This window comes from Dioscorea cayenensis, chromosome 7, assembly GCF_009730915.1.
Source record: "Dioscorea cayenensis subsp. rotundata cultivar TDr96_F1 chromosome 7, TDr96_F1_v2_PseudoChromosome.rev07_lg8_w22 25.fasta, whole genome shotgun sequence".
Lineage (NCBI taxonomy): Eukaryota > Viridiplantae > Streptophyta > Magnoliopsida > Dioscoreales > Dioscoreaceae > Dioscorea > Dioscorea cayenensis.
Genome location: NC_052477.1, coordinates 27,646,289 through 27,670,273, shown reverse-complemented (window position 1 = coordinate 27,670,273; position 23,985 = coordinate 27,646,289). Strand labels below are relative to the sequence as shown.

Sequence of the window (23,985 nt, the reverse complement as noted above, 5' to 3'; positions counted from 1 at the left end):
TGGGACTGTAATCTCAAACACAAACTGCATGCATACTTAGCTCATTCTAAAGACAAGAAAAAGTGAGTTTTTCATACAAGTGAAGAGCATTAGAGTCATATAACATGATGATTATGATGATTGATTAGATGCATTCCAAATTGATTTCTCATCTGCAAACCTGCAAAAGTAAACAGGGATTGAACATTGGCAGAAGTAATACAACAAGAATTTTCTCAATCTAAACTTAAAAAAAAAAATGTGACAAATGATCACCTGCTTCTTTCAAATAATACAAAAGTTGCCTATTCATTGTAACTTCTTGGCCATTGATCAATAATAATCTTGAGCGAATTTCCAGTTTTAAAAACGTCATGCTTGTCATATAACATGAACAATTACTTAAGACTTACAGTTACAGCAAATTTTTTCTAACATTTCTGCCCCTAGTAAATTAAATGGATCATAATTAGATCGGTCAACTCTAGTTTGGATGTTCAATGTATACACTTTACTGACAACAAGATATGTTCATGTTTGTCTTACTGACAAACTTACAATGGTGCATGAGGATTTTGTCAAAGGGGTAAACATGGACCAATGAAAATTTAGTATCTGTGAGGTATCTCAATCTCAATTCATTGACAACAAGTAATTCAACATCATACACACACAAATAATGTCGATTGATCTACCCAAATGCAATACCTACTTAAATCAATAAATAAATGAAATCATTAGTTTGTGCAAAATACCTCTTATCATTAGCCTGAAATCAGCTTTACCACAATGGTAATAGCATTCAGAACTATCAGTGGCACCCTCAGATATTGAGTTGCATAAATGAGACCTATGACCTGCCCTTTAAGTGATTTCGCTCGACCACCACCTGAAACCTCAGAGAAACTCCAACCTCTTGGAGCAAGAAAGCGGTCTTCATTTAGAATTGCTAACGCGTTTGCAATGAGCAGAACACCCTCAAGAAATGTCCACAGACCCATTCCTGTACAACATCCTTGTAACTCAATGCAAGAACTTGTATTTTTAATATTTAAGAACATTCCAATGATCATAAGTCAGTTGACAGTACTAAAAGTACTCATGTGATCTGATGCAAAAAAAATTGTAATATTTTCAAGGGGGAAAAGCATTTTAATTCAAGCAACAATACAGCTGTACTCACTGAAATAACATAAATAAATGAACAAAAAAAGAAAGAAATAGAAATATATTGTTTGATGGAAACCAAGGAATCAAGATGAATTCAAACAAGTGAGCCTAAACCATATGAAATTCCATTCTGAGTCTCACTACAAGTAAAAAGTTCACATTAAGAATGATAGCTTTTCGCTCTGTCAAGATACAGGAAAGGCTGCGGACTTCTTCATAAGCATTTTGGAGAAGCTGAATGCACATCTGGATTCTCATACTAATTTTAAACATTTAAAACTTCCAAGCTATCCCATATCAAGCTATCCCATATCAAGAAGATGCAAGTCTAGCGGCTAAAAATCCACCAGAAATGAAATACAGACCAAAGATGCAGAGAAAACAAGGAAAGCATCACTTTAATTTTGGATTAAAAATCCATGGGAAAAATCTGTATAGGCCAAGTTCCCGGTTTCTGGAATTATCATCAAAGTCCAAATGTTAACAGTTGAAACAAAAAATTCTTACCCACCCTGGCAATTCATGCCTACTAAGATGGGCGAAGGGAAGAATCTAGTCAACAACCAACTAGGAGTTGAACCATTAAACATGTCATAAGCTGCCACAATTGCAATAGTTCAAGTACATAAGTACGGTCCACCATACCAGACAAAAGGCCAATAGAAGTACAAGCTGACGCCTGAGATAGAAATTATAATGAGGACCTAACTATACTGTAAAAATCCAAGACCTACCTAAATTGTATATTCTAAGACTTAAATATGCAGTATACAAGTAGCAGTTGATTAGGTCTTGGATAATTACAATACACTAGACCTAATATACATTGTAAATATACAGACCTAAATATATTGGATGATTTCACAGTATATTTAGGTCAAGTTATTGCCGGTGGTCAATGTCAAAAGATGGGTCTAAACCTGAAACTTATCAAAAGTATATAGAGGAAATGCCAAAGTTTGAGATAAACAGGTAATCAATTAATAGTAGGGTAATGAACTGATTTAACTTAGATAGTGCAATCACGTACTGCAAAGATCCTTATAAAATTCAAAATTCTCCATATCTCCAACCACTACCTAAACAAAAAGTCATAAACAAGTCTAGATCCAAAAATCTACATCTTCAATATAAAATGTATTCATCTTCAACAATAGCACTCTTAATATGCTGACAATAGCATGCCAACAACGGCAAGCTACTGCTGTGCATGTTTGGTTACTGACTAGCAAACATAGAACAACTGCTCGATAGGAAGAGCACCAGATTGCCTAGGAAATTATCACTCCAAGAAAGCAGTATCAGCCCACCAACTGGAGAATATTTTACATAGGGAGCAATACTTCAAACACCATTTCTGCTTGATACCCTCGGCAGCACTCCCACAACAGTTTCTGAGCTAAACTTATCAACAACACAAGCACATATCACAATCCTGTATAAATTTATATTCATATTGTAATTTTAACATGACCTACTTCCACATTAATAATGGCGATCACAGTAATATATAATTTACTTATGTTTGTTACTTTTGTTTATTAACAACTACCACATAATAATCAAAGACTCATTCACTGAAAAAATAATAATAATTACTTACATAACAGTGAAATGAAGCCCGTAGCACCATCAGCGTAATTACATGAACTAGGTTTACAGCTAAAACAACTAATCCCTCGGCATATCTTGATCATGAGTTCAGAACAAAATCCAAATTTGAGACAATTAGTTTCATATTTCTCATTTACATGACAAAGAAATGCTTTAAGACATCATTCTCCAGGGTCTTCCAAATCAAGCAACATTTACATTCTCTCCTTCGAATCACATGAAGCATTTTATCACAAAAAAAAAAAATGTTTCAAAACTTAAAAATTACATGTTTTTTTCATCCGCAAAACAAAATTTATACTGAAATAAAAATCCTATACCAACCTATATCAACAATTCAACCAAAAACCTCAACATCTTAATCAAAAGTTCACGAACTAAACAAACAAAAAACTTTAAAAAAACAAACAACCGAATCCTTGACATCCATACCATAATATTAATATGAAAACAAGATGTTCCAAAACCAAATCGTAAGAACTAATAAAGAAATCATCAATAAAAAGCCCAAATTCTCAAGTTTTCATGATTAGAAACAATCTATTTCAATCTTGGAATTCAACCCACCTCGAAAGGGTGAAGGAGAGGAAGGGCGACGGCTGAGAGGTTAGGGATCCGGTGTCCTCCGAGGATGAGTCTTGGGATCCAGTGATCGCTGAGGATTGGGGACAGATTCCGGTGACAAGCGGTCTCGGATCTGGCCGCCGGCGAGAAGACGTGAGAGATGGAAATCGATAGATGAGAACGAACACGAGACCGCGAGACCGACCTAGCTTGCTTTGTGTGGGAAATGGATCTTCTTTTTCGGACCCGTTTAGGAGCATTAAATCCGGATCCGGATCCACTTATCTAAAAGATCCTACTCGAATTTGATCATTAAAATGGGCATTTTAATATTTTGATTTACTTTTAATCTACTTGTATGAGGAAAGCCAAAGGGTGGCATTTTGGTCTTTTTCTTGCGCAGGTGGATAGTGCTTCTTGTTAATAGAGCTGGAGAGCTCTCCGCGTATGTCCGTGCCTTGTGTTTATGCTTTATAAATTGAGACATGATAAATGATAAATGTAGTTGGAGTTATGTATATTTGAATTTTTTTTTTTTTTTGACAAAGTCCACAAGCAACAAAGCAAATGACAAGTGGATACGGAGATGCACCAGTTACGGTTGCTTGAATGACCTCTTGAGAATAATCCCCCCGCTATGCAACCCTAGACGGGAGAACGAGAGGTAATCCTCACACAGAACTCCCTGTGTGAGGATTTATAAGTAATAGATTTAGATTTTTCAAAGTATTTAAAAGAAAGAAAAAATGTAATATGTATAATGATAAAAATAAGAGATTTTTGAAGGTTTATCCCTCAATATTTTAAAATTAAGTATTTAATTATGAATAAAATACCCCTGAATCATAGGTATTAATTGTATATATACCGTTGATGTTAACATTCGGTTAGTTAACTAACAACAAACATGCAAAATGATCGTTACACCCTTTGCATATACATATGAAAACTTTTTCATTGTAAATTTACAAATACTTTTTTTAAAAAATCTAAAATTTAAAATTATTAATTTTGTGGTTTTTGAAAGGTGTACAACCAATTTATCCTAATTAAGAAATACATTTAATTTACAAATATTTATTTTATTAAACTTGTTTATCAAACCAACCAAATAACAAAAACAAATTTTAATCATCACAAAAACTTGGATTATGAATGCACCTTTAAATAACACATTCACATTCACTATATTCACATATCACATGTAACACATTTACAAATGCACCTGAATTATCATAATTTGCATAACACATACACCTATAATATCACCATATGAAACATTGTATAACATCAAAAACACATACATCAACATATCCCCATGTTTAGAAATACTTACACATACATCAGCATGTTTAGAAAATGATGTTTAGTACAGCAATATCTCCACAAAATATTTACAAATACATTAACATGTTTAAAAAACAATGTTTACAAATACATCAACATCTCCACATGTTCACAAAATAATATTAATGCATCAACAACTCCACATGTTCACAAAATGATGTTTAATACATTAACATCTCCACACCTACAAAAATTACAAAAACATATTATTTTAAATGTAAAGACCATGAACCAATTTAGGCATCAAAAGAAAAAATAAATATGTGACGCAGCGGATACGCAGTTCTAATCCAAAAATTCACACTCAAATAATTGTAAACAAGAAAATCAACTTTCAATTCATCGATCCCCTTTCACAAACCCTAAAACAAGTATTTATAAAGGTTTAGACTAAGAACAAAATAATAAATAAAACTAAAATAGTTACAAATTATTGGATAATAATCTAACTAATAAATCTAAGATAATTACAAAATATTAAACAAAAACAACTTTGAATATTTAAATTTAAAATCCTAAAATCTTTAGCCACTGTGTTGTGTCATTCACCCCCACTAGCGAGAAACTCAACCTCGAGTTTTAATCTGGGCAACTAAGCTTGCAATTGAATGTTTCAGCAAACCATCACCATTCCAAAATTTAAATTTCTTGTTCTTATAATCTTCCAATTTAGTAGCTTTCTTTTTCTTCCTCTTCGAAAATAACCACATCCTTAGCTTGGATTCTTTGAGATGCTCTGACAAATCCTTATCGTTGGTCTTGTTGGTCTTCTTTCTTTCACCAACACTTTTCAAATCAACTTTTTCATTTTTTTCCTCAGTTTTAAAAGCTTCCCTAATTATCTTTTCACAATTTCCATCATCAATAATAGTATTGAACACCTTATTTTTAATCAATTGATGGTTTTTCGGAGTTGACATTATCTGCCTTAAAAGATAAATTTGTTTTCTTCTGCTTCATATTCTTCTTCATTATCACCATCAGGCTCACAAATAATCTCTTCATTCTTCTCAATAATGTTTACAGTCTTCCTCAAAGGACATTCATTTGATTTGTGTTTAGGTTGATTACACCTAAAACACTTCCCTACAGTAGGTTTCGTATAGGGATTTTTTGTTTTCCTGATTTTTTTATCTTTCCCTTCTTGATTTTTCCCTACAATCTCTACTATCTTATTCCTTCTATATTGGTTGTTGTTTTTATTGTTACAATCTTCAAACTCTTCTATGGACTCTTCAGCTTTATAGTCTTCATGGTTCCTCCAACCTCCCTCTTATTGCATTAACTCTGCCCATATTCTTCGCCTCGAAAAAGGTTTGGATAACTTGTACACCGATTCTATCTCTGAGTGACGGCCTCAAACCCTCTAAATACCTCGCAACCTGCTGCCCTTCTAACTCAAGGAGGTTGTTTCTCTCAGCCAGTCTCATGAATTCTACCTTATATTCATGGACATATCGATTGCCCTGCTGACAACGTTGGTATTGCTAAAACAGGATTTGCTCAAAATCTGGGGGTAGAAACTCCCTCTTCAATAAATGCTTCATCTTGTACCAAGTTTGTACAGGACATTTATCTTCTCTTTCTCTCCTAGATTGAATTCGTTCCCACCATGCAAATGCTCCCCCTTTCAAACGGCATGCTACTAATCAAACCCGTTTCTCTAGAGGGGTATCCATGTAGTAAAAAAATCTATCAATCTCTACAATCAAATCCAAAAATTCTTCTATGGCCAAGCTTCCGATGAAAGACGGGATATTCACCCTTAACCGGAAATCTCCATCATCCCTTTCAGCACAGCCATAATTATTTCTCGCCCTTGGGTCTTTATATGGTTGATGATGCTCGAACCAATTTGGTTCAAAATCATCTTCTTCCTCTGAATCTTCATCATAGACATATTGTGTATAAAAAAAGGGACAAGACGACGTCTGTCAATAGGAACCAGCACTAGCCAACTCCACCCCTGGCCTTCTCTTGTCATTCTGTCTCCTATGTGAATCCATTTGTAGAGCATCTAGACGATCTACAATTTCTTCAAAGCGCTTATCAAAACGCCAGAATCTGAGATCCATCCGTTGCTCTAAACGTCGCTCAAATTATTGCATCGCTTCATCCCCTAGAGGGGCTCTAGTCTCCTGATCACCATCACGAAGACCATCAGTTGACATCATCGCTCTGATACCACCTGACGCAGGAGATACGCAATTCTAATCCAAGAACTCACACTCAAATAATTGTAAACAAAAAAATCAACTTTTAATTCATCGATCCCCTTTCACAAACCCTAAAACAAGTATTTATAGAGGTTTAGACTAAGGACAAAATAATAAATAAAACTAAAATAGTTACAAAATACTGGATAATAAACTAACTAATAAATCTAAGATAATTACAAAATACTAAACAAAAACAATTTTGAATATTTAAATTTAAAATCCTAAAATCTAAAATCTTTAGTCACTATGCTGCGTCAATACGAGAAGAAAAGAAGCTATCAATATGAACAATTCATATCTTAAAATTCTCTTAACCATGAAAATTCTAGTCTCCAAAGCAAAACCCAAACAAGAAACAACAAGAAATCAATGGACAATAAAAGGGTCTCAAAGGGAAAGAACAAACCACGCCCACACCTTCACTTGGGTTTGACAAGGAATCGTAATTTTGATTTGACGAGGATGCGAGAGGCAGCTACCCACGGCAAACAGCGAAAGGGACGGTGAGGATTCAAGAGGGTGAGTGTACGAATGGGCATTTTTTACATTTTACAAAACTTAACCCATGTTTTAACCATGGTTAATATTGTATAGTTATTTTCTATCACCAAAACTTAACCGTATGGGTTATCCGTAATACATCTTATTTTTCAAGGGTATACATGCAATTATGATGTTTTATGACTAAAATATGTAATTTTGTAGTTTTTGAAGGGTGTACAACCAATTTACCCTAAAAATAATGGACCATTAAGGGTTGGTTGAAGTGATAGAGGAATAGTTTGGAGTTCAGCACCACATGCCTACCCCTATGGAACCAAGTTGGATAATCTATACTTAAAAGAGGTGAAAACATGAGTACAGTGGTCACCCAGACACCTCCACCAATGGACAACGGTGAATGGAGATACTATCAATGAAGGATCATCTAAACCAACCTCTCATTGGTCTGACCTCCAGTTGGCAAGACACATTTTCGCCAGGATCCTTGTAAGAACCTCTTAGACGATTAGCTCTCTCTCATACGATTAACTGATGCTTACTCACCTACCTCCTTAGGTCTCTCGCGTCTTAAATCCTTGAGCTGAGACTTATATAATCCTCCACACACACTATCCCTTAAAACCTTCCTCTTATGTGTTGATTCTCTGCAGCTTCCAAATCCAACAACTATCAAATCTAATATTGCAGTTTTGATTGCAACCCAAGTTGCAACTTAGCGTTCTTACTGGTACCTATTAAGTCACAACTCTAAGTTGTAGCGTGACCTCAAGACAGCATGGCCTTAAGACATTTCCAACGCTCCCAATTGAATTTGAGTCAAACATTGCAAAATTCTCCCGTTCTATGCTAGATTAAAACTAATTAAACTCCTACGTCTTATTGGCAAGAACCTCACAAAGGGTCTTCAAGCATGCTCAAACATGACTCTCTTTGATTTTTCCAAACTTGTCTTCAATCAAATCTTTGATCATTCACCAAACATAATCTTCAGCTAATTTTGATCTTTAATACTCGCTCCAAAGAGTCTTCAATCATCTTCACATGGTCTTCATCAAATCCTTAATCAACTTAGCTTGGTTTCCAAGTAATTTGAGCCACACTTAATTTGGATTCATGACAAGTTATCTTAACATATGATCTTCATCATAAATATCTTCAATCAAATATTTACTTCCTCACTTAAGCTCCTTCAATAATAGAATTCAATAAATTTTCAATATTGGTCTCCAATTGAGCATCTAAATTTGATCTTTTTAAATCAAGTCTTTAATTCAAATTTTCCTCTATAAATAGCACCAAACCGAACTTGTGATTTGCTCGCCAATTTGCTTCTCCAAAAATAGTCTTTAATTTAAATCTTCATTGCTTCAAATTAGCTTGCCCAGAATACCTTCATTAAAATCTTAATTACTTCAAATCAGGTTGCCACCAGCCAATTTAATCCAACTTGATTATAGCTTGTAATTTTAATTTGACCAAGTCCCCATATCAAGCCACCACTTCATTATGTTGCCACTTAATCATTTGTTAGCTCAGTGTACTACTACTACCTCACCAAAACCAACTAATTGCACATGCTATCATACTCTGTGTGACAAATAATACCAACATATTAATTAACATGCCGACTCCAATACTAACATTCCATGTAACAATTGACATGACAAACACCACAAATTACACACACCAAAATTTATTAAAAAAATATAATTAAAAAAAATCATGACAATAAAAACAACTAGAACAAATTATACACATATCATAATAAACATTTTGAAAATACAAGCAATGCATGCTTTGACCAAAAATTTTATGGAGGGTCACTTAACTTTCAGTTGTGTATCAAATTGGTCATCGAATTTTAATTTGAATCAAATTTGTCACTTTGCTTTAATTTCATTACACCGGCAAGCCATTGAGCGTTTTCCCGAACCTCTTTGATTACGTGGCGGTCGGAGCAGTCCAGTCAGCGTCTCCTTGCCAGCTCAAGTTGCTCTGTTGGCGCCTCCACGTCAGCAACTGATGAAAACCCTAGCAAGCGTTGTCCACATCATTTTAAATGGCTTCCACGTCCACTTATATTCTTCCCCATTTCGCTGCACACCATGAGAGAACTATGGCGCAGATGGAGAGGATCACGGCATACGTAGATGGCGAGAAGGATATGCTCAGATGGTGAGGCCCTTTCAAGCATCCAAGTGAACTCTCATCAAAGGAGGATCATGCCCTACCCAAATTATCTCGCACTGCGTGAAGTTCTTTCTAGGGCACACTGTGCAAAGTTCTTCCTAGTTTGTAAATTTATGTGTAAAGAAATCATTGTAGGGATTGTTTATGTTTTGCTGAAAGTTGCAGATTGGGAATTGTTTCAATTCCTTTTTTCATATATCCCTTATGACGTGTTTGAAATCTTAGTTGTTTTCAAATTGTCTTTTATTAGCATTCTCTATGTGTTAGATCAAAAGATATTGTTTGCTTGGATTAAGGAGAAAAGACATGAACAAATTATGGAATTCAATTTTCAATTATTTACATATTTCTATTAATTTTGTTTGGTTCCTTACAAATTAATATTTTGTTTGGTTGAATGGTATTTTCCATCTTATCCAATAGCTACATGCTGCTGTTAATTTTGGTTAGCTCATAATGCAGTATGTACCCAAATTTCCATTAGTTACTGATTGGTATTAATTTTTGTTTGAGAGGGAAAAATTTGTCATTAGTTACTGCAGCATGTAACTAATTCAAACTATTGTTAATTTTTCTACAAGTCACTGAGTGGTGTTGAATTTATGATTTCATCATAACATAAACCTGGCCATTAAAAGACAACAATTAAAGAGAATATAAGAATGGAAGGACAAACCATAATTAAAAGATTTTCATTATCATTAAAAGATAGGAAAGGCAGGTTTTACAAAACTGGTGAAACAAAACCAATGAGAAGTGTTCATTACAACATTGCTTTTGATTTCACATCCATACATTGTGGTACACCTAGGCAGTAGAAGGTGTTACTTCCCATAGTATGTGCCACTTCCTCCAGGTGGAACCCAAACCTTCTTTCTCATTGCACCATCTTGTTCTCTATGTCTTCCTTCATCATCTTTACCTTTCCCTTGGGGCTTTGGCACTGGAACTTTTGGTGTGGCATGTGCAATTTTTTTGGTAGTGTGTTGAGGCTTTGCACTTGTGCTTCCCTTGCCTCCTATGACTTCCATTTTTTGCCTCCCTATGATTGTATTTTTTGCATGTTGTGACCCCATGTCTTGACTTGTCTTAGGTGCATCAATCACCTGCAGGCAATAGTGAACCCAAAAACTCTTTTCATTAGTATCAATGTGTAACTCTTGAAACTTTTAAAGCATTTCTGACTGACCTTTAAGTTGGGGTCTTCAAATGGCAATGGCTGACTTGATTCATTTAGGGTGCTCCTACTCCAACTTTGAAACTTTAATGTCAAAATGGCCAAAAAAAATAAATAAATTTGTTTGGATAAATCTTATAACAGTCTGAATCCTATATTAACAGATTCTTAACTTTAACATGTAAAATACCTGTGTTCTGGGTTCTGCATCCTGATTTGTTCTCATTTGATCATTTTGATTCCCACCAATCAAGGCATCAACCTTTACAGTTTTTTTATTTCAGACATTAAAATTCAAAGTTTATCTTCGCATCAGCCTTTAAACAAAATCAAAGAGAAAAGAGAATACCATTGTAAAATGTTCATACAGAACTTGACTGTCAATATCATTCATTGGGTTGTCCTGGCTTATTCCACTGGTTTGTGCATATTCCTTGGTCACTGCATTGGATTTTTTCTCCTGTCAAGCAGAAATGAGACATGCTCACCTAATTATCCACACAAAACACTATACATTTAGAATGAATTGCCAATAGAATACATATAGACAGTTAAATACCTGCCCACCACCATGGAACCTCTTGTTGTGGTCTGCGGCTCCACAAAGGCTGCACCTAATTGTCACACCCTTCTTGCTAACTTTTCCCTTGGTGAAGACTTTGGTTTCTTCATCCAACTCCTTTCTCCTTAGCACGGTCTTTCTGCCTCTCCTTTTGCTAATTGGTTAAGGAGGGATCATAGGCCCTTGATCACTCTTAGGGCAAGCATTTTTATCATGAGTGGGGGATAAGGTGTGCCCATATGTGTCCATGTAAGTGCTGATTTTGTAGCAGTTGTGCAAGTAATTTTCTACTCTATCACTGTTGTAGTAAATCACTGATATGGCATGAGAGCATGGCACACCAGTCAACTGCCACCTCCTACATGAACAAGTAGCCCTAATCTTGTCCACTACAAACTGACCATCAGGTCCTAAGACTTGGTATTGATCCCCTCCAGACCAAGTTGTAGTATATAGGAAACTTGACTGCTTTAACTTCTCCAATTTTTTCATTATCCTTGGACAATGCAAAGTTGTGCATTTCTTCATTGAGTTCCTCCTTCTTTGAATTCTAATCATCAATTGGGTTCTGATCATCTCATTCATTGTTACAATTCCTTTAAGCCTTGCTTCAAGGATATTTTTATTAAAACATTCACACATGTTGTTTAATAGCAGATCACACTTGAATTTTGACTGAAAATGTGACCTTGTCCAATGCCTCGGATCTATGTTCTTCATATAGTCATATGCACCTATGGACATGTCTTTCAAAGTGGTCATAGCTTTTTCAAAGGCAGGAATAGATGTTGCAGTTGCACATGCCCAAACTGCATCCTTCAATGCCTTGCCTTTAAAATTTTTTCTAAAGTTTGTGTGGATATGTCTAACACAGAACCTATGCTCACTACTTGGGAATAATTCCTCAATGGCAGGTACTAAACCCTAAGAATGGACATGTGAATGGCACACCATCAACACCCACAAATGTAAACAAATTAGAAGAAAAAAAATTAATGTTAGAACATGCATGACGAAATTAAAGTAGATAGTTAAACAATACATTTCCATAATCAGTGATAACATTTCACAATCATTGATAACATTAGGCAGAACCACATACAACCTCATTTAAATCAACAACTTATGACATTAATTATCATCAGATCATGTGATGAACAACACAATGCATAGCAAATTAATTAGGGTGAGTTCAAAATAATGCAATTGCCATGACATTAGGCAGGTCAAGTGTTACACAGATAATTAATTAAATCCTGCTTATATGCTATACAACATATTACATAACAAATAATGTAATGAAATCAGAATGAATGCATCAATCATGATATTTAAATTGGCAAAAGTAGTGACAAACCATACAACTACAATTAGAGGAACATATTCACTACAACAATAAAAGATTCATTGTTGATATCAACAAACATCCAGCTAACTGATAATTAAGTCACATCACTGAAATAAAAATCTAACAAACCTTTTAGTCTGTCAGACATGAAGCACCAGTGATTGCTGTTGTTGATCTGCAGGTCCCCTTGTAAAAGTCCAAGGAACCATGTCCAATTTTCCCTATTCTCCTTCCTCACTGTTGCCCATGCAATGGGGTAGATGCAATCATTAGCATCTACCCCCACTGCTGTTAAGAGTTGGCCACCATACATGCCTTTTAAGAAGCAACCGTCAATGGAGATCACTTGTCTGCATCCTGCTAGAAAGCCCTGTCTGAGAGGTGCTAGGCAAATGTACATGGCTTTGAATACTCCCCCATCACACTTGAACTTTATTGTTGATCTAGGGTGAGCCCTTAGAAGTTCTAACCTGTAATCATAAAGACTTGTCATCTGTGATTGCTCATCACCATCTATGAGCCTTGACACAGATTGACAAGAATAACAACAAATTAAATTAATTATCACTGATTAGCCATATTGAAAAAAAATTAATTACACACAAAACTAGGTTTTTGTACTCACCTTAGGGCAATGCATTTTGCCCTATAAGCCTTCAGCCTGCTGATGTCAACCTCTTTGGTTGATCTTCACTGCTTGGATAATGCCAGACACTTTCCAATTAGGGTCAGCCCTAAATTGTTCCAAATATGCATTAGTTATCCACTCTGCATTGACATGCTTGTTATTGTGATCCCTTGCACACTCATGCTTCAAATGCCCAGATTTTATCTGTATTGTGTTACTGTCCTTTACCATAGGGGAGGCCCATAAGTAGAAAGAACAATTTTTCTTACATAAGGCCTTACATCTTTTTTGAGAATTGGGTTTGAACTTGAGGACATATCTATTTCTAATGCCATAATTTTTAACAGCTTCTTTGAATTGCTTAAAAGACCTGAACTTCATGCCTATTTCGAATTGTGGATTTCTCATATCACACTCGTCATTAAATTCTGAGTATTTAGGCCTTTTGCTAATTAGTTCATCCTCATCCGTAGAACTGCAGGACTGGAATTCATCAGACTCTAAATAATCTGATTCAATGTCAATTTCCTGAACTGATCTTGGTGGTTCCCCAATGATACCAACCACTACCCTTTCTGTCTCATTGGTGTTTACTTTATCTCTATTAGATTCATTGCTAAAATCATAGTCAGAATCATGGAATTCTAAGTCTGCATCATGTCTATTCCCTTTACTGTTATCACCAAGTATTAAGCCCTCCAAACCACTGTCTGATGCACTCATTTCCTCTTCTTCATCTATTTCCACGGGTACATTTAATGCTTTTACTTGTCCACTGTTTGCAATTCTGACAAGCACATATACCTCCTTGGATGAGTCTACAGTACTTGCCATGGTTAGTGCATCAATGTCATCTCTAATTTTCCTCAGGCAACTAGGGTCACTAGTCATATCTAACCACCACATTTTGCATTCAGAGACATCTAGATTGAATTCCCTACACATACTTAACAACTCAATTCTTGATATTAGGTCTGGACAACAAAAATCAATAAACCCAGCCAATGTTTCTACAGTACCAATTGTGTAATGGATCTTAATTGTGAACAACTCAGCATCTGCCACTGGGAAAAAAAAATTCTATAGTTACTACTTGTTTGAATGAGAATGACAATATGCTAAACAGTCAACATAGTACTAATTTATACACTACAATATTAGAAGAAAAGCCTAACCAGAAGAAAACAAAAAGATTGAAATGACATAATGAAAAAGTAAACAGTAGAGAAATAAGTACATGGGTGAGCATGCTTATAAGAAACCATGCTAACATTAAAAAAAAATGGAGAGAAGGCTCACCTTGGCAGAAACTCAGTTGGATGGGAGTATTTAACCATAGCAACAACTTACAAAAAATAAATAAATAGATGTAATGGCACGTAGATGCTGTCAAGAAACAACAAACAACTCAATCTCATGTATCTCAATATTTATGTCTTCATCCCCAGACATGGAAAAGGACTCCTCCACCATTAACCCGGATCAAGTGAAACCATCACACCAATATATATATATAATTAGTTTCAATGCCAAGATGAAAATTATATATAAAAATGGCAATGAAGTATATAATATATAGCTCAAAGATCCAAGTCAATTGATGAAAGTGTGAGAATATAATGTGCATGGGAACCAAAAAAATAGCAACAACTTGCAAAAAATAAATAAATAACAGATGCTGATAAAAAAGATTATGCACAAAATCAACCAACATATCAGGCAAAATACTACCAAAATAACAACTGCTAATAACCAAACATGGGAACACCAACTATAAGAACTATCTGCAGTAGGCTATCTCTATTTTTTTGTTATGACATTAATGCATGTATTTTTTTTACCAGGAAACACCAAGTCATAATGAACAAAGGCAGTGCACCCAATAAACAAAGTTATGACTTTCTGGTTGTTTGGTTAAAAAGAAAAAAACCCAACAAAATAAACATACCAAAAAACACTAAAAGAGACAAGGTATAAGTTAATTCTTCCACTTCTTTATATGCCCTACCAGCCAAAGTACAACCAACATAACTATATTGCAATTAAAAACATGGATACCAACAATCTATATTATCTTATCAAGCAATTTTTAAATTTGTCCCTGTCAGGGACCACAATAAAAGGCATTACACCATCGGCAGTAAATTTTCACCATAGACAATACAAGATCAAAAACAAGAAGCAGAACCCCCATCAAAACACCTCACAAGCTAATGACAAAACCCTAACTCATACGACCTTCACCTTGACATAATGCAACTCCTACCAGTACAACCACAGCATGAAAAGGAAAATAAGAACAAAATCTCATATTAGGGTTTCAAGGCAGCACTTACAATACTCCGGAGCTTTCTCCCCCGCCGGCCGTTTCTCCCAACTCACTGCCATCATGCAATGATCGTGCTTCCCAAACTCAATCTCGCCTTATCGGTGGTTACAATGCTCCCTCACCCCTTCAAATTACACAGTGTTTCAGAATGAAGATCGGAGTCGGGTATAGATGGAAACCCTCGGAGGTTTTCGTGTTCAAGGTCTTACATCTCACCTCGAGAATGATGCCGATGATCGGTGCGGTAATCTCGATATGTGGACAACGCTTGCTAGGGTTTTCATCAGTTGCTGATGTGGAGGCGCCAACAGAGCAACTTGAGCTGGCAAGGAGACGCTGACTGGACTGCTCCGACCGCCACGTAATCAAAGAGGTTCGGGAAAACGCTCAATGGCTTGCCGGTGTAATGAAATTAAAGCAAAGTGACAAATTTGATTCAAATTAAAATTCGATGACCAATTTGATACACAACTGAAGTTAAGTGACCCTCCATAAAATTTTGCCTAACTTGAGCATTACAAAATTAAATAAAATCAAAGAATATTCAACGAAAGAAAAGAGTCATTATGAAGACCCGAGAAAAGAACATCCATGACTTGACCCCATTGTGGTTAAATCAAAGTCAACACACTCTCCTTAGCCCATGTTTGACCACCCCAAACATTCTTCCAATTTTTTGGTAAGACCAAAATTTGATTGTAATAGTAAAACATTGTTTATTAATCCAGTGACTTGCTCATACATATGGATGAAAATTATAAGTACTATAGTTTTTTGTTTTACATATGACTTTTCAATAAATTATAAAATTAATTTATAATTTAAAAACATATTACTTATATGATCATTATCTATCTCTAATTAAAAAAATTCTAAAATACAAAAATTATCTCGTTGAAAATTATTTTTTTTATTTTTTTTTCCAAATATTATATATAATGGCAAGCATGGTTTCCCAGACGTGAAGGCAAGTGTAACATACTAACATGCTCTTCCCAAAGATTGAAGGAACAAGACTCCCATATTTTTGGAGTCTTTCTCACATCATTAATTTAATTTTATTTTAACCATATAAAAACAAAAAGAAAAAAAATATATATTTATATATACACCCCAGTCATAGATAGCAGTTCTTTAAAATAGAAAATTTTCAAATAAATATTTTTAAAAAATAATTATTAATAATAATAAAACCACACGGTTTTCCATATTCCCCGCCACTTTTGTCGGTTAATCGTCACTCTAAATCCAAATCCACCCAAATAATTCCTTATAACTCCCTCAAGGGCTTCAACTCGACCAAAAAATTTTCAAAAAACCTTTTTTTTCCTATATAATTCTTTTTTAGTCCCTCCCAAGGCCCAAGCTCCGACCTCGTCTTCAATGGAGGGAGAGAAGAAGCCGGCGCTGCTCTCCCGGCCATCGCCTTCGTTCCGGCTCCGCTGCGCGAGCCTCAACGCCGTGCGGCTCCGCCGCATCTTCGACCTCTTCGATCACAACGGCGACGGCGAGATCACCGTTGAGGAGCTCGCCCTAGCCTTAGATCGCCTAGGGCTCGGAGCCGACCTCACCGATCTCCGCGCCACCATCGATGGCTACATCCAACCAGGCCATCAAGGGCTTGCATACGAGGACTTCGAGAAGCTTCACTCGGCTCTCGGAGAAGCTCTGTTTGGGCAGGAAGTAGTCGGTGACGACGAAGCGGGAGTGAGAGAGGAGGAGGATGAGGATATGGAGGAGGCCTTCAAGGTGTTCGATGAGGATGGGGATGGGTTCATCTCTGCGGCGGAGTTGCAAGCGGTGCTGGCGAAATTAGGGTTGCCGGAGGGGAAGAGCATGGCGAGGGTGATGGAGATGATTTGCTCCGTTGATCGGAATCACGATGGACGGGTGGATTTTCTCGAGTTCAAGGATATGATGAGAAGCATCGCCGTCAAGAGCTCTTGAATCTAATCTTTTTGGATCCGTAGGGATGGTGTTTTTGTTATTATTAATAATAATAATTTTTAAAAAAAGGGGTTAAAAGAAGGGGAAATTTGGGAGATTTGCATGGATTACTAATTAAATAGGGTAATTTTATAAAACTACTAAAATTACTAAAAAAATATTAAAATAATAACAATGACATATTCTTGATATATATATATATATATATATATAATTTTTAATCAGTTTAGGTGTTTTTATAAGCAGGAAGAATTGTTTAATGTATTTTTCTGAAAATGAAAAATAAAAATCACTTTTAAATATAAGATTTCAGAGAAAAATAAACAAAAAAAAGTTTAGTGAGGAATATGATATTATGAAAAACAATGGGGGGTTATCTGCAAGAAGAGTAAATATATATATAATAAAGAATCCTGAAAAGATAAACTAGATAAGGCCTTCGTCTTGTTGGACTTCTACTCATCACTGCGAAGCGAATGGTAGCTCCGGCGACGCTTGCCCTCGGCCCATGCGCCGCGCTTCCGCCGGCGGCGACCGTGGCTGGGAAGGCCCGGAGAACTCTGCAGCTTGTGCTTCCTGGTTCTCCACACCTTCAGAGCTCTGCTTCGTCTCTGCCCAAGTCGTGCATCCTCCGTAATCGCAGGGCTTTGTCTTTCTCCCCGCGGCCGTCGCTGTAGATTCAGATCAGTCTGGATCGATCCAGACTGAAGAGAAGGTCTGTACCCATAATCCATCTCTGTTCTAGGAGATTTTTGAATTTGATTAGGGTTTGGTGTGTTTGATTGTTGTAGATTTGTTAGGAAATGCAATTGTGTGTAATTTTTGTGCTTATTGATTTCATTTATCTAGGAATTTTTTTCATTTTTTCTTTAATTTAGAAATTTAACTGGAATTTGGAAGGAAATGTAATCTTCAAACCTCTAGTTGTAAGATGGAGATTTTTGAATTTGATTAGGGTTTTGTGTGTGTTTAATTGCTGTAGATTTGTTAGGAAATGCAATTGTGTGTAAATTTTGTGCTTATTGATTCCATTTATTAAGGAATTTTTATTTATTTTTCTTTAATTTAGAAATTTAACCAAAATTTATAAGGAAATTTAATCTTCAAATCTCTAGCTATATGTCAACCATTAGATAGCCCAATGGTATGACATCAAAGTGTAAGGGGGAGGTCATGGGTTCAAATCTCTCACCCAACAGTACTGTTTACCCGGGATTCCTATACTATTTTCATACTGTAAATATACTGTACATCCCGGTTTCAGTACTGTTTAATACTGTTTATATTCATAAAAAAGGGCGTTTGTCGTCTATTATTCAAAAAAAAAAAAATCTCTAGCTATATAAGACTTTGGTTTTGGGCCTGATTTTGGTGGTTATTGATCCAAAATTAAGCATTTGTGTTTGTTTAATTTGGAAAAAAAAATAGAATTAAAATATATTTGATGCAAACCCAGATATATTATTTGAGCATGATTGAATCCAAACTTATATATTTAAATCCATGTTTTCCAAATTAACTGATGTGATATTATCAGATTACTCTAACCAAATGTGTGAGGAAATGAAGATCCAAATGCAAAAATGCAAACTTCAAAAAAATGTCTATGTTGAAGGGTTTTTTTGTGATGGTTGTTATTGAATCTTTAGGAGAAACCTATGAAATATTACTTTGTGGTGGCAAATGCAAAGTTCATGCTTGATGAGGAGGAGCATTTCAAGGGAGCTGTTGTTTGAGAGGCTGAGACTCTTTGGTGAGAGAGACAAAGAACAAGATTTCTGGCTTGTCATTGAGCCCAAGTTCTTGGATAAGTTTCCAAACATCACCAAGAGATTGAATAGGCCTGCTGTTGCGCTCGTCTCCACCAATGGCCCTTGGATTACGTAAGCCATGTCGATGAACTCATTCTCCTTATTTTGTTTTTCCTTGCTCATGAATAATAATTCTTAATGTGCATTGTATATCACTGATGAAAGATAATTTACCAAAGAATGCAATGAAGAACAGAGCATTACATGAATGTTTGTTTGTTTATATGGTGATATATATTAAAGTACTATATATATGATCTATCTGGAAGATAATTTATTTGGAAGGATGAAGAAATAATCTCGAGCATGGTAGAAGATTTAGTTATGAATAATCAAGCAAGGCTTCTTATCAGTGTTGATGATGTCTCTCTCGATTTGCTATTATCAAAATGACATTGTTTCTACTAATTTATATGGGAGATTAGGTTTTTTGTTGTTTGTCTGTATTATCTTATACTTTGCTAATAGCAACGTTGTTTGCAGATAGATATTTTACTATTTTCTCAGGTGAATTTAGTGTTGTCATTTGCAAAGTTTAAAAGTTGAAAAGGACACTAGATGTCATCTTGAACTCTATTTTGGTTATTCTTAATTTAGTGTTGTAATATTTAATAGTTTGAAATTGATTTGACAGGTTTATGAAGCTGAGATTGGATAGAGTTTTGGCCGATAACTTCGACGCAAACAGCCTCGAAGAAGCTTTAGATTTTAATCCGGTTGATTTGAAGTTTGACAAACCAGAGAAGTGGGTTGCGCCATATCCAAAGTATGAGTTTGGATGGTGGGAACCCTTTTTACCACCAGTGAACAGCAAAACGAGTTCATAAGTCAGTTTTCATTTCCCGTTTCAACCCAATTTTTAGATAGATTGTATTTTAGGGGACTATGTTGTTGTTATTTGTATCATATGTTGGAACATCCATGCTGTTAAGGTTCATGAGCATTACTTTGTATTAATAATTCTAATGTGCAAGCGGCTTTCAGTTTCAGTAGATGGTGTTCATCCATGTTTAATGTTTTCTTCCCTGTTTTCTTTGTTTTGCACCTATTTTTTGAGATATTCTCATGTACCATTTCTTAGAATGTAAAGACTAGACTATATATATATAGGTAAAAGTTCAAATCACATCCCTTATCAATGTTCACCAGAAAAACTACCAAAAAATTAGCATGAGATGGTTGTACCGAAAGGATGTTGAATATAATCTCGAAAGAGGGTTGAAATCAAACAGAAATTTCATCAGTTACTTATTGCTGTTTCTTATCAGCAAATGGTCCTCGAGGAATCTTCTGGAGAAACTTGGCATCTAAAATTGCATACTTCTTGTTAATTTCGACCATGGCCTTCTCAGCAGCGGTGTCGACCTGATCTTCGTAGTTCTCATAGAGTGCAGGCAATGTGTAGAGAAGAACAAAAACTGCATAACAAAGAGAAAAACATTGACAAATACAAATTCAGTAATTACAAATGTATGAACAAACCATTGATGATAAAACTAGAATTGAAACAATAAAAAATGAAGGGAAACTGACCAATGTAAGATAGAGTTAGGAAACTAAACCAATTACCGACTACAGAAACAATCCACAAGCCAGCAATGACCTGCAGAACAAACAGACTTTATTAGAACATTTAGGAAAAAAAAAATAGAAGCTGAAAGAATAAACTAGTTCCTAGTATCATACCATCAAGAATTTCTTCAAATCTTTTCCAGAAGCAACATACTGAAAGGTTGCAAAAGCCTCATTGATTTCATATCTAATAGTATGAGCTATGCTTAGAAACAACTCCTCAGACAACATAACCTCTGGAAATTTTGGTGGAGCTCTGCATTTAACAAATCAAATGAATATTAGATCTCATAGCACTTATTTCAACAGTTCTTTTTATGATAATTGAATGAAATTAATGCAAGTAGATAGCTATAACTAGCAGAGCGTAAGAAAAGATTAACAGGATAATAAAGGCCTCAAGAAACTAGTCAAACAGCTATGGAGGTGACAAATTAGGCCAATGGAGTTCTTTTTACAGGCACATTAACAAAAAAAGAGGTCCTATGAAACACATCATGATGCTTCAATCACATAAAATCATTCTACATAAATTCTTCATGTCATGTGCTAAGAATTTCTAAATACAGGGAAATATTGGAAGATAGAGTATGAAGTAAAAAACCACGGTAGTTGGGTAGCTTGGGTTGTCTCAGTATGGTAAAATATAAATCTGTGAAACTATCATTCAAATTTTGAAAGAACTGTGAATGCAAGGCTTGGTTTTTACCTGTTCAAGAATGCAGCTGCATTGGACCAGATAAATGACACTGCCAGCGCTAGTATAAGAGAATGGCTGACAAAAGTAAGTAGGTGGTAGCCCATGCATTCAAAAAGAAGCCAGAGAACGGTCACACCAGCAAGTATGCTTGCAGATAACTGCTTATTTCTCCACAATACAATATCAGCAGCTGAAAACACCATGAAGGGATAAACTTATTATACAAAATGGTTAAGTTTAGAAAGTTCTCAAAAAAACAAAAAAACAAAATCAATTAACTAAAGACCTTTGTTAATCTTTTATGCAATGATTAAATGTTTTTTTCATCAATGCAGAGCAAGTAATTTCCTCTAGAAAAAGCTAATTAGGGTAAAAAAATATTGAATCCCACACCAATGAAAGAGGTAATTGAAAAGCAATAGCAGTAATTTTTTTCTGACCAAATGATGCTGAGCATTCCCTACAAATTGACATTCCCAGTTTGGTAATAATTCCTACATAATTCATATGCCCTTAATGCAAAATAACTGAAAGAAGCACCCTTGTAATTTCACTAAAAAATGATATTGCATAAACCTGAGGTGCATTTCCCCCATGAATATCATGTATACTCTTCTGTGACGTTCAAATCATCAATTACACTGATGAATTAACTAAATATTCTTATTTTACAAGCATAACTAAATCATCCTGCAAAATCAAAATAAAATTCACGTAGGAAAGAAGAAGAAAAAAATAAATCATGTGCATCATGATTGTATCTTTCGCAACTAGAAATTGGTTTTAGAGCATGAATTTCCCATTTGATAATACCGAAGCAGAGATCAAGACATATGCACACAGCACACAAAAGAAATGATTTTCAAGAAAGAAAAAGAAGAATTTTTACACTTTCCCCCTCCGAGAACAGCATGCACAGGCTCCTTTCTCCCAAACAAGCGCTTCTTCCGGAAACTCGGCTGCTCGCCTTCAGAATCCGAAGAAGACGACTCCTTGTACTCGTGAATCTTCTCATTGATCTTCTCCATGAAAGATCCACGCTCCACAGCCTCCACCATCCTCAAAACCTTCAAATCAAACGAAATCGATCTCGAAACCATAAAAAACCAACAAAAACCCCAGAAAAATCACAAACATAATCACAATTCCATTCAATCACACCATTAAACAAGGAAAAAGCATCATTTCAAACACAATCATAGAATAAAAACCAAGAGAAACAGATCAAACCTCGATCGAAATGAGGGCAAAACTAGGGTTAGGGTTTCCCTTTCGAGTTCTTTGGAATTCGAAGGCTCTTCGGGCTCGCTCTCGAAAGAGAAAGAGAAACTGGCGAACGGAGAGGGAAAGACGGGGCTCTTATATATAAACGCCCCCATAATAATCGGGCGGTTAGTGATTCATCGTGTTTTGATCCAACGGCTCTCGTTGAGCCCAAAGGTTGAATTCTTAACGGAGAAGTAACGCCGTCAAATCTCAGTTATGTCCACGTGGACACAGCGCGCTGCTACATGCATGGTTTGGAAACGCTTCTCAAATGCAAATGCTTTTTCAGTTTCAACCTTAATATTTAGTATAATAAAAATCATTAAAGGCGGTCAATTTTTCGCTTTGGCCCCTGAAATTTATAAAATTATGTTAGCGCTAGCCAGGTTTGAAAAGGTAAAATATGCCACAACTATTGTAAATACTACTAAATATTTCATTCTCAATATATAAAAAGAAAAAACATCAACTGTGGACATTCGTAGGAACGTCCACAGTTCAACACAGTGTCAATTAGGGTGCTTTAGCGAGATCTAATTAAGGAGTAGTTGGGTTGATTAATTTTGGTTTTGTTTATAAATGTTGGCTTTAAATCTAGTAGAATATGGTTGGATAGTTGTTCAGATTTGTTCAGTTATTGTGCACAAATTGATTGAACGGTTTAGATCAAATCACTGTGCAGCCACTTTTCACTGTGCTACTATTTATAAGCACACTGATATTGTTTATGAAACAGTGCTGAACCGTTGGATCGAAATCCAACGGTTGATACCAACGTTCGTAGATTTTAAAATTCAATCTCATATAAATATATATATATATATATATATATTATAAAAATTTAAATAGTATAATAATAAATAAAATAAAATATATATCAAACACTCTTACTTTTACCTCACATCTTCTTATTTCTTTTTTCTTTTTATATCATTTAAAACAAATAAGAGATATTTATTACCATAAAAAAATAAATGATTAAAATTAATTCAATCAACGTTTCAAAATATATTAATAGACAGAATAATAATTGGTGACTAATACAGTGTGACAATTGG

General features: G+C 35.3%; 5 protein-coding genes across 7 annotated transcripts; 2 read left to right on the top strand and 3 right to left on the bottom strand.

Moving 5' to 3' along the window:
* Positions 1–3,576, bottom strand: LOC120264385 (immediate early response 3-interacting protein 1-like). Its single transcript, XM_039272199.1, has 3 exons — positions 3,331–3,576; positions 735–982; positions 1–160 (listed from the first exon to the last, which is right to left on the bottom strand). Exon 2 carries the CDS (start codon positions 978–980, stop codon positions 744–746), a length of 237 nt encoding a protein of 78 aa, XP_039128133.1. The 5' UTR covers positions 981–982; positions 3,331–3,576; the 3' UTR covers positions 1–160; positions 735–743.
* A 6,689-nt stretch (positions 3,577–10,265) lies between these two features.
* On the bottom strand, positions 10,266–15,912 carry LOC120264236. 3 transcript variants are annotated; one of them, XR_005537384.1, is made up of 8 exons: positions 15,848–15,912; positions 15,639–15,755; positions 13,300–14,366; positions 11,324–13,195; positions 11,114–11,224; positions 10,955–11,026; positions 10,777–10,848; positions 10,266–10,693 (listed from the first exon to the last, which is right to left on the bottom strand). XR_005537384.1 is itself a non-coding variant. In XM_039272037.1 (3 exons), the coding sequence occupies exons 1-2, from the start codon at positions 15,691–15,693 to the stop codon at positions 13,345–13,347; spliced, it is 1,077 nt and encodes a 358-aa protein (XP_039127971.1). In that variant the 5' UTR covers positions 15,694–15,813; the 3' UTR covers positions 11,323–13,195; positions 13,300–13,344. The 3 variants fall into 3 exon arrangements, 1 of the variants encoding a protein (XP_039127971.1); XR_005537383.1 differs by lacking the exon at positions 15,848–15,912 and having other exon boundaries at positions 15,639–15,813; XM_039272037.1 differs by lacking the exons at positions 10,266–10,693; positions 10,777–10,848; positions 10,955–11,026; positions 11,114–11,224; positions 15,848–15,912 and having other exon boundaries at positions 11,323–13,195; positions 15,639–15,813.
* A 1,037-nt stretch (positions 15,913–16,949) lies between these two features.
* Positions 16,950–17,578, top strand: LOC120264237 (probable calcium-binding protein CML27). The gene has a single exon (XM_039272038.1). The coding sequence runs from the start codon at positions 17,015–17,017 to the stop codon at positions 17,576–17,578; it is 564 nt and encodes a 187-aa protein (XP_039127972.1). The 5' UTR covers positions 16,950–17,014.
* Positions 17,579–17,992: 414 nt separating this feature from the next.
* LOC120264343 (ycf54-like protein) lies at positions 17,993–19,465 on the top strand. The gene is given in 4 exon segments (XM_039272150.1): positions 17,993–18,126; positions 18,222–18,293; positions 19,228–19,296; positions 19,298–19,465. Coding segments are annotated over 4 exon segments (381 nt in total). The 5' UTR covers positions 17,993–18,054.
* Positions 19,466–20,571: 1,106 nt separating this feature from the next.
* Positions 20,572–22,989, bottom strand: LOC120264342 (reticulon-like protein B1). Its single transcript, XM_039272149.1, has 6 exons — positions 22,892–22,989; positions 22,551–22,728; positions 21,671–21,851; positions 21,076–21,217; positions 20,923–20,992; positions 20,572–20,807 (listed from the first exon to the last, which is right to left on the bottom strand). The coding sequence occupies exons 2-6, from the start codon at positions 22,717–22,719 to the stop codon at positions 20,638–20,640; spliced, it is 732 nt and encodes a 243-aa protein (XP_039128083.1). The 5' UTR covers positions 22,720–22,728; positions 22,892–22,989; the 3' UTR covers positions 20,572–20,637.
* Positions 22,990–23,985: the final 996 nt, after the last annotated feature.